The sequence below is a fragment of the Vigna angularis genome, chromosome 8 (assembly GCF_016808095.1).
Source record: "Vigna angularis cultivar LongXiaoDou No.4 chromosome 8, ASM1680809v1, whole genome shotgun sequence".
In the NCBI taxonomy this organism is placed as follows: Eukaryota; Viridiplantae; Streptophyta; class Magnoliopsida; order Fabales; family Fabaceae; genus Vigna; species Vigna angularis.
Window position 1 is genome coordinate 9,907,414 of NC_068977.1, and position 10,900 is coordinate 9,918,313.

The 10,900-nt window shown below is 29.2% G+C and overlaps 1 protein-coding gene across 1 annotated transcript; it reads right to left on the reverse strand.

The window, feature by feature from the left end:
• Window positions 1-4,800: 4,800 nt before the first annotated feature.
• Window positions 4,801-10,116, reverse strand: LOC108344877 (lysine histidine transporter 1). The gene is made up of 8 exons (XM_017583408.2): window positions 9,940-10,116; window positions 7,442-7,593; window positions 6,763-7,146; window positions 6,194-6,587; window positions 5,666-5,771; window positions 5,481-5,572; window positions 5,155-5,223; window positions 4,801-5,066 (listed from the first exon to the last, which is right to left on the reverse strand). Exons 1-8 carry the CDS (start codon window positions 9,997-9,999, stop codon window positions 4,968-4,970), a joined length of 1,356 nt encoding a protein of 451 aa, XP_017438897.1. The 5' UTR covers window positions 10,000-10,116; the 3' UTR covers window positions 4,801-4,967.
• Between the last annotated feature and the right edge of the window lie 784 nt (window positions 10,117-10,900).

A 10,900-nucleotide genomic window follows, 5' to 3' on the forward strand; every position in this document is an offset into this window, starting at 1 on the left:
TTTTCCAAGGGATTGGAACCTAATAAGGAAGTCTAGGCTCTCTCTACCAAGGAATTGGGTTTGAGTAATTTAGTAGATTGACATTGGCATATTAATGAAGAGGAAGTGATTTTCTATACATAATAGTGAAGTAGGTGAAATCATACCCCCAACAATACCATTCCATGTCATTTCTAATCTTTCCATTTCCTAGTGTTTGAGTATCTAAGATCACTTTTATCAATTATGTTTCTTGTTTACTTTAATTGCACAAAAACACAAATTATGAAGCATTCTTTAGTTTAAGTTAGTTGGAAATTATACGATTGTTTGGTGACACGAGTCTCTTGGGAAACGATATCCGGTCTTACCGGTTTTATTACTTAGAACGATTTGGTACACTTGCCAGAAAGTTAACAATGACCACATGTCCTACCCATATTTTCTTTGTTCCTTTGCTCCTAAGAAATCTCAAAACAATCCTCCTATTACAAACTTTTAGAAACCCGCTCAAAACTCTTTCTCTTCCAAAAAATATTTATGGGAGGATGTGAGATCTATTCCATGATTATGTATGTATGCGTTTGCTTATTATGTGTTTTTTTTATCATGTGACCGTCATGCTCTTTTATGTTGTAATATACATGTATCTTTTCGTTTTTAATAATTTTTATATTCCACAATATTTATGGGAGGATGTTAAATTTTTGATGACGTGTGAGGGTGGAGTGGATATTATTTCAAACGTGGCTTGCAGAGAACGTTATACGTGGTTTTTATTTATCACGTGACATTTTCTAAATGAAACATTTTAAAAATATGGGTTTTTCTGAAATATTTTAAAATTAGGGTTAATTAAAATTTTTAATTGAGGAGAGAAAATCTGAAGCTTCAAATTGGTAGGACGTCAACCATGGAAGCATCTCCGTTCTGCGTTCATCATCAAGCCCAGATTCACCTGTAGAAACCAACCTAGAATTTTTCAGATGAAACTATGCAATCTAAACAGGGTACCGCGTGAGGCTGAGATTGGATCTGGAGACAATAGGAAAGGATCTCCTTGCAACATTCAAGTGAATTTTAGCACATATGAGCCTGGTGCAGACGAAAATAATGAACATGGTGATCACCGCAAACCCAATCACAGTCATCACCAAGTTAATTCCAGAAGAAATCATTTTGCCAAAAAAAAAATCCCAAATTGATAAAGAACCCTCCAATTTTAGATTCCTTCCAAAAGGCCCCAGTTGAATAGTGAACACTAACAGACACCGCCAGCAACTTCCTCCTTGGGTTTCAGAGGAGAATGTGAAGTGAGCTACACGCGCTGGCACTAAAGATGCATGCTTTTCTCAGTGGGTATGGAGGTGAAAGGTGAATCAGATAATGGCGATGTGAAAGGGTGAGAATTGGGACTGTTGTATTGTCCCAATGACAAAGAGAAAGCAAACCCTAGAAGGCATGATGGGTGAGTTGGTGAGAGTGAGAGTGAGAAAGGGGTGAAAGATCTAAAGTAATGATGGTTATGTTATGATTAAGATTTTTTAGATCTAAATCAAGTTGAGTATTGTTCTTTAGCGATGGAACAAAGAAGATGACTCAGTGCTGTTGAAGACTTTTTATTTCATTAGCTATGGTGAAGAGCTTTCCTGGTTCCTAGACAGGAAGGCACCGCGTGAGGCTGGTTATGGGGTCGCCATCTATGGCGGAAGAACTGCTATGCCCAATTTTAAACCCAATTAAAATTTCATGTTTGAAATGCCACAAAAATGCCATGTTTGATTAATATCTACTCCACCCTCACACATCATCAAAATTTAACGGAATTAATTTGATTTAACGGCAAAAGCTCAATTGAGTCAAATTTTCAATAAAAATGACCAAATTGACAAAAATAAAAAGACAGAGATGTAACTAGAATAACCCCACAAAAATAGGGAACTCTAAATGGATTTAACCAATATTGACATTTGAATCAACTCCTTTATCAATTTGTTTCTCTGTATATTTCGTGAAATTGCAAACGGTGGAGTTTCATAGGAGAAATTTAGAAATTCGTTCCCATTGAAAATCAGATATAGGAGTTGGCACGAGAATTTCTTCGATTTGCCTTGTTTCGATCACACAGTCACCAAGCAAGTGAGAGTAATTTCAATTGAAGCATTTCCTCAAATAGTTTCTGTTCATTTATTTGAATTCATGTGAAGCAGTTGCTTTTCGGAATCAAAATTCAATGCAAGCGGTGCTTTTTCAACAATGTTAATTCGGTGAATTCAATGAGGAGAATTATCTTGATTGGTTAATTTTTGAAAAAAAATATTCAATTCAATTCAATTAAATGATTCCAAGAGGTGTTGACTTTTAATTCATTTATTGATGTCGTTATTGAATTGGGTTGGTGTTGGATACAAGTAAATTGCATTTGCTTGGTGCAGTATTTCCCCAATCATTGATTTTTTAATTATTTGAATCTTAACTCAACAGATAATTAAAATGCTGCAATCATTTAATTTAAGTTACGTGCATTATTCAATTGAGCATTCTTTATCAATTGATTTAGTTAGTTCAAGCAGTTGGGAAGTATATTAAGGAAACTAGATTAAATATATACTAGTGTTTCTAAAATATTAAATTAAAAATTATATATACAAAAATATAAATTTAAATTGTTTAATATTTATTTTGTTAATTTTATGTCATTAATTAAATTAAATATTATGTAAATGTTGTACTTATATTAAAAAGCCCAAATATATATATAATAAAGAAATAATTAATCATTTCATTTGTATCCCATGAATGTAACTAAAATTACTCCCGATATCATTGTGATAATATGCTATAAACCCACACTCATACTTTCTATGTAGAAATTGCTTGTTGAATCTATGAAATCAACTTAAAATATGTGTCATATGTTTAAATGATAAATATTGATAGGAAAATATATATATTTTGGTACATTTTGGGAGAAAAATTAGGTAGATAGAGAAGAGAGACTAAAAACACAAAATCACACCATTTTAATTAAAAAAAATAAACATTTTTATTATATATTTATCCCAATAAATTAGTAACAGTGTGTTCCTTCTTTAGATTATATTTTCTACTAGTGACAACCTCCTAACACATCTCCAATAAAATTAGATTGGAGTATAATATAGCGTGCATCTATAAGAATATAAAAATATTTAAATTTAATGTGTAAAAGTTAAAGTAAAATCATATGTATTATATAGGAGTAAGAATACTTTCAGATAATATAGCGTGCATCTATGTAAAGACTAATAAAGATTAAATATTTTGATAAAAAATAATAAGAATTCAGGATGACAAGAAGATATAAGCAGGGTTAACTAATCCTAAAAAAACTCAATAAATGTAATCATTCTAAACAATCTAAGTCTAATAAGGTAAAAGCCCGTAAATCTATTAAAAATAACATTCTTACGAAGTAAATAATACGTATTCATTATAATATTTATTATCATCTAATGTACCTACTTAACTTAGTGTCGAAGTATCTTATCGTAGACACACTCCAATAAAAAAAAGAAACAACTTCATAAACATATTCAAAACAACAAACTCCAATAAAGACATGAAAACAAGAAATCCTAATAATTACAAAAGAAACAAAACAAACTCACAAAAATTAGAACCAAGAAGGAAAAAAAACTTAATCTTGTCGACAAAAGATTTCAAAAAATGCTAAACAGAGAAAAAAAAACCCAACACCATCGAAGTTGTGAAAATAGGATTGAAAACCTAAATTAAAAGGCAAATACGAACACCATGAAATGAAACTATGAAACTCGCCACAAACAACGATAAAATGGTGATTAGATGAACATAGCTCCTTTAATAACTATGTTTAAGATCAAAAATACACTTTCATACCTCACTTATTTTTACTTTTAAAAAAAATACCAATTAGACCAATTACCTCGTGAAAGTGTCAAAATGTTATAAAAGTAGTGTCAATCTATCATTACCCATATTTGTTATCATTGTAATATGTGCACCAACTTCTGACGCATTTATACTAATAAATAACCTTTTACCACCTTTTTTACCAACTCAAAATTTAAGTGAGCAAACCAGTATTATTTGGTGAAACAATTTATTTAACTAGCTCGTAATGTTTTTTAATTGCTTATCATTGTAATTGCTTTCACATGTAAAATTTTAGCTTATAAGTTCCTATTTTTTTCAATCTCCACTTTTTTTAACTTTTATATTTAGAAACCTTTATTCTCATTCTCAATTTTTACCAAAGATCATTTTTCAAAATACAGTAGTGAGTCATTTTTATTATCTCATTTCATTTATTCACTTATTTTATATTCAAAATAACTTATAATAAAAAATAAACACAGGCTATTAGGATTTTTCTTCTTCAACTTCACAATTTCTTCTTTAATTATCTAAATTGGAACTATCCAAAATATATTTAAGATTACTGATTTAGAATTGTCATAGGAGATACTAAAATATGTAATTCATAATTATAATTTAGGTTACATAATTTAAAATAACCATATTTTGAAATTGAGAGTAAGACAAAAATGATATGCATTGCTATAATAAAGATTACAAAGGAAAAAACATTTAGAAATTTCACTTTCATTTGATTAATTCCATGGAGAAAATTCCCTCTTCCACCACCAACACACAACACTGTCTATACAAGCAACTCTTTGCAATGGTCAAATAAACAGTTACCTAAGATAATAATCCTTCACTTCTCTTATTAATATGCTAACAAATTTGGATTATCTCTTGAAGTTTTACTGTTATCTCTGTGTTGAATCTTTAAAATACATTAATAAACATTGATTTTATATACTTTAAAATATATTAGAACTTTTTTTTTACATTCCAATATCAGTATATTTTGAAAATCATTAAAGGGACAATATAAAAACTCGTAGAAAATCTAGGCTCCACTGATACCTTTCCATGACCAAGTCAAGAGGGGAAAGTGTTCAAGAGTAAAATTCGTAGGTCTTGGCTTTGATTATAATTGTCCTCAATCCTCCAATTGGTGATAAAATCATCAAGCACAGGCCAAGAAAAATGCAGATCTGTAACAACAGGAGCAAGATTAATCTTGGCTTAAATTGAAATTATTTTTTAAAGGAGAATATATGAAACAAGTTATTTCAAATATACCCAGTTAGCGAACCAAGACAAGCTAAATCTCCTTGGTTTGTGGATTACAAGCCACATGATACATGGGAGCTACAATAAGAAAACCAAACTGTTAAACACAATTACAGTAATCTCGTAAAAAATTAGTTATGTATTTGAATAAATCTTCCATAAAATGCTGAAAATAATAAGATTTATAAAGTTAAAACTAATTTATACATAAAGTAAAACTTCAATTATGTAGAAACTAATAAGAAAAAGAATATTTGTAAGTTCTCTATTGAAATAAAGTAATTTATTCTCAAAGAGAATTAATGAATTGAGATATATAATGATTCATGACTTACAAAGTATGTTGTTGGAGCAAAAGCAAACCCTCCAAAAAATCCTAGGAGTCCATCGAAAAATGGAAAGGTGATAGCAATGAACATTGTGAATGCTGAAAAAAAAATGAAAAGAGGATATATTAATATCAATGCACATAACCAACTGAAATCCATAAGTGGATATTAAGGACATGTACATTACTTACCCACATATACATTCCTTACGACAAAACGAAGTATTGTGCTTGGTTCAAAATTCAACTTCTTCACCATCACAGTCTCAATCATGTCAAACACTGGCATTGCATAAATCTACAACAACAGTCACAAAGTTAGCAATTTGGGTAGTTTTAGTTTCTTTAGAATCAACCAGAAAGAGGAAAATCATAGGAATTTTTTCTTATGATCACTTTCAATCTTTGTGTAACTTGTAAATTTAAGTTTTGGTCAAGCTAGGGACACGAAAAATGTATTGAGGTAAATAGATGAGACAAATATATTTTATTGTAGTTGAACTCTGTAGTAAAACTCAAATCATATTTGAATTAGAGACATTTAGAAATCCAAAGCATGAGTTGAAATGAGAAAGTTCAGTGACATTCTACAAAAGAAAAACCCAGGAAGTGGTGCAATGATCTCTTGATAAGTCATACATCAAAAGTGGTCAATTTCCTTAGCCTATTCCAGTAAAAATATTTCTGACAACATGAAACATGAGAGAAATTGTACTTTACCTGATAGCTTCCAATCACATGAATAACAACAAACAAGTTAGCCATTGCAATGAGCCATGCTGGTTTCTCCAAAGAGAGGAGGATGTCAGAATCAACCTCATTGCCAAACATCCAGTAGCCAATAAGAGCCACTGGGAAGTAACATACAGCCACAATTATGTAGGCAACAACCACTCCTCTCCACATAGGAACCTTGGATGGTTTCTCAGGTGTGGATGGGATTGTGGCTTGGATTTCCAACACCACATTGTGCCCAGCATAGGCAAAAGCCACAGTGCCAAGAGCATTAAAGAAGTTAAACACTGTCCCTGCAGTACTCTGAGCTTTGTAACCATATTGCACATTTTCTTGAACACCCTTGTCTACACTAGCTGCCCAAGCAATTGTAGAGTAACTGCAGAAAAATGCAAACAATGAAGACCAAATCATCATGATCATTAGTATTTCACTGTTGTTCTCATTCCACCAACAGAACTAAACTGGTTCACAGTTCTCAAAGATGAGTAATAGTATCATGACTACTAAAATGTAACCAATAAATTTGTGTCCATAATGAAAAGAATATATACCTTAAGGACATGACTGCAGCTGCCAAGGATACACCAGTAATGGAGTTGAAATCAGGGAGATGGGATAGGACAAAGTGAACAGAGGCAAAGATCATAATAAAAAAGGTTAATTTGATCTTTTTGCAGTCTGAACACACAGTGTCATGGAACTTCTGCAATGATGTTCCTCCAGTGACCATGTACACAATGTTAACCCCAATTTCAACCACAAGCTGTTGAGGCACCACAATGTAGAGGCCAAGCTTTTCGCCGAATGCATACTGACCCAGTTCATGGTACCTGTCAAACCTTTTCCCTGGAACCATTTCATGCATCTCAACCATTTGCCATAATGTGTACAAGGTGATGATCCATGAGAGTACAAGTATTGCCACACCGGGACCCCTGTGTAATAAGATACAACATTTTGATTCTCAAATCAACAAACACAATTTACAAAATTGGTTCTTTGTTCTGCACTCTGTTCAGAAGCTCACTTTCATCATAAGGAGTTAAATTTATGTCGCAGAATTTATAACAATTCACCCAAGTTAACACATGAGTTTATAACAATTCACACATAGTATTCAAATCATCAACCGTCCAAGTTAGATTCCCTTCAATCATAAAGGTGTTTTGTTACTAAATAATAATGAATTGAATTACTAAAGGTGCAATTCAATTAGGGTTTGAAACATACCATCCTAGCTCAGACATGGCATAAGGAAGACCCAGAACACCAGCTCCAACCATGGCAGTGACATTGTGGAAAGCTGAATACCACCATTTTCCATTCCTTTTAGAAGTAATTGGAAGCCAATCCTCAATTTTCTTCTCTCTCTCTGATTTTTCCTATTTTATCAGCAAACAACAAATCAAATCACCTTCTATTTTCAACCTTCATATACTGTAATGCATAAACTCACTCAATCGAGGGTCTATATGCTAAAAGTGTGAAGAAAAAAAAAATATTATGGGGACTATGGTTTATTCAACATAAAGAATGTTCAATGTTTTTGCTGCCATTTATAAAGGGTTTATTCTATAAGGAATACTAATTTTACACCTTTCAACCTATCTAAAGAGAAAAATATCCAAGAATTTCACATGTTAAACTTTAGGTTTGGCGGCTATGATATTATCGTGTACTTAATTGAGACATACATGTATATCATTATTTACTCAATCATATATTTATGGATATTCTTAGATATTTTTAAATAAAATTACTTAAAAATTTATTTTTGAAATATAAATTTAAATAAAAATTATTGTTAAAAAATAATTTAAATAAAATTGTTTCATAATACTAGTACAAATAAATTTACTTTTTTTGAAAAAATAAATTCAACAGTAACTTTTAACTGAAATTATCTCTTTATAAATGATTTTAATTTCAAAAGTCTTCATAAAAAAGGCACTTTATAAAATTATATGCATATATATATATATATATATATATATATATATATATATATATATATATATATATATTCAAAGTTTATAATAAATATATCTAAATTCTTTTTAGTACGAAATTTAATTGCTTTTATTAATGGATAAGTACTAATAAGAATAAAAAAAATTGTAGCCATATATATATATATATATATATATATATCTTGTTCAATAAAATGACTATAAAATTGTGAAACTATAAGTCAATGGTTTGTGTTTAATTTTTGCAGATAATAAAATGGGTATCATTTAAAGCATACTCAAATAAGCAACCTAATCACTCCATTTTTAATATATAATTCTATTTTTGGTTTGGTTTTGGGTATGCCAATTATGACTTTTGAGGCTTGAGCACACGTATGACTTTGACTTATTTAAGGAATATCTTTTCAATGTTGTTTTTTAATAAAGTCATCATTACAACAATAGTAACAACAGTTTTGTGTGGGAATATTGTGATAAGGTGGTGTTTTAGCACTCAAAACAAGGTTTGGTTTACAGTCTTTTAATCCAACGTTGTCACGTCTTTACAATCAAGTCACCAAATTTGTAGTAGGATATTGTGAAAACCTGTTTATTAAACAAAAAATTAAACTACAAGACCATAAAACACAAACGCATGACTCAGCTGGTAAAAACAATAGTTAAATTAATTATACTTTTTTTTAAAATATCAATAGGTGATAAGAGGTCAAAAAGGAAAAAGAAAACAAAACAAACATATCATGGCACTTTTCAACTGCGTGTTTGGAAAACAACTGCATCTAGCATCATAAAGTTTCCTTAGTTCACACGATAGAGATTAATTGCACTCGAATACTAATTTTCTCTCACATAAATCATTCACAAAATCTCTAAACTTAAAATGTTCATACACATAATAAAATTATATATATATATATATATATATATATATATATATATATATATATATATATATTCTCTAATTATTTATACAAAACATTAACACATTTCTTTATCAATTAAGATGATGATAAATCTAAATATTAACTAAAATATATAATTTTGATTAAATATTTTTTTTAAATTTAATATAAAATTAAAATTTATCTTACTAAAATATTGATATATTTTTATTTTCAAACTTAAAAATAAAATATATTATTTAGAATTTAATTAAGTTAAATCTTTTTTAAAGTATTAATATAAAAAATATTTGATAAGTTAAAATTTTTTCAATGTAATTTAATCAAAATGATTATATTAATTTATTTTTAAAAATTAAAAATTAAAATATATGAAAATTTTAGATAAAAATAAATTTTAATTTGGTATTAAAGTTTAGGATAACTCAGCTTTTATAAAATTAAATATAATTATATATTATAAGTTGTTGTTAATTTTAGTTAATGCAAAATTTTCAAAAACACGTATATGCTTAGTAAACAAAATAAGCAACCTCTAAAGAAGTGTAGGCATTTGAAAGCCATGGAGAGAAAAGGGCACATCAGAAAAGTCGGTTTTACAGAAGTGAGAATTTTGTCTGAGAAACTTAACTTGCAAACATTAATCCAAGCATATACAGAACAAGTAAAGGCAGGATGAAGATTGGAAAAGCAATTGCAGAGAGGAAAGATGAAACAGAGTACATGGTGAGATATGGTGAAGAACAGAGATAGAATTGGTACGTAGTGTTTGATTTACAAAGTGTGATGAAACCCCAACAATTGTTTTGCATATACCATATGATAAATTGGAGAGAGAGAGAGAGAAACTGACTGTATTTCTGTGAGGAGCAGAGGTGTGACCGTTTGTTGCTTCGATTTCCACACTTCCCATGGCTGCAGAATGAGATTCCCAGAAGCTTTGCAAAACAGAGGACAGACAACAAAACAAACTGTTTTCCAAGTTAGTTTATTAGAGCAAAAAACAAAGGGTTGCTCTCATTTTCAAATACGGGAATGCGTGGGTATTTATAGACGAGAATATCACACAAAACAAAAGAATCGAAAAGACAGATAATGATACAGACTAATAAATAAATAAATAAATATTAATCTTACTTTACACAAATGAAGAATTTCTAGATGAGCAAGTACGAGAATAGAAATCGAATGAAAAAGTGAAATATTTAGTAATGAATAAGTACAATTTTTCACATATTTAAGTTTGTGTAAAATAAAATTATATATCTATTATATATATATATATATAGATAACAAGATAATATATATAAGATTCAATAAATTCATTAGCTTTTATAAATGATGATAACAAGATAATAAAGATATAATAAATACATTATTTTTTATTAAAATCATTATTATTAAAATCGAGATATATAAGTTTTAAATGGATAAAGTAGTATTGATTATTGTAACTTGTTAAAATCATTAACATTTTGAATGGGTTGTGTATTATTTTTTAAATGATGCATCTTATACTGTTGTTTCACTTTTTAAAATCATGATTATAAATTCTAACATATTTAATAAGGTAAAACATGTTTATATACTCTTGGATCAACTTTAATTGAAAATTGACTTTGAAACCTATAAACATAGAGATAAGATAAGGAGATAAGTAATTATATTTATTGTGAAATTAAGACTTTAATATAATAACTGATGAGATTCATTATCTAACTTAAGACTACATTAAAAAAGTATCAAAAAGTGTAAGGAATAGTTACTAACCTCACTATCTCGAACAGAGACCAAATAAGATTTATAGACAAATC

Excerpts from the sequence above, each read along its gene's own strand:
- LOC108344877 (XM_017583408.2), bottom strand. The coding sequence starts at position 9,999 with ATGGGAAGTGTGGAAATCGAAGCAACAAACGGTCACACCTCTGCTCCT. Across the intron at positions 7,594-9,939 it reads CTGCTCCTCACAGAAATACA|GAAAAATCAGAGAGAGAGAA; the intron begins GTCAGTTTCTCT and ends CTGATAAAATAG. Across the intron at positions 5,772-6,193 it reads ATGTGATTGGAAGCTATCAG|ATTTATGCAATGCCAGTGTT; the intron begins GTAAAGTACAAT and ends CTGTTGTTGTAG.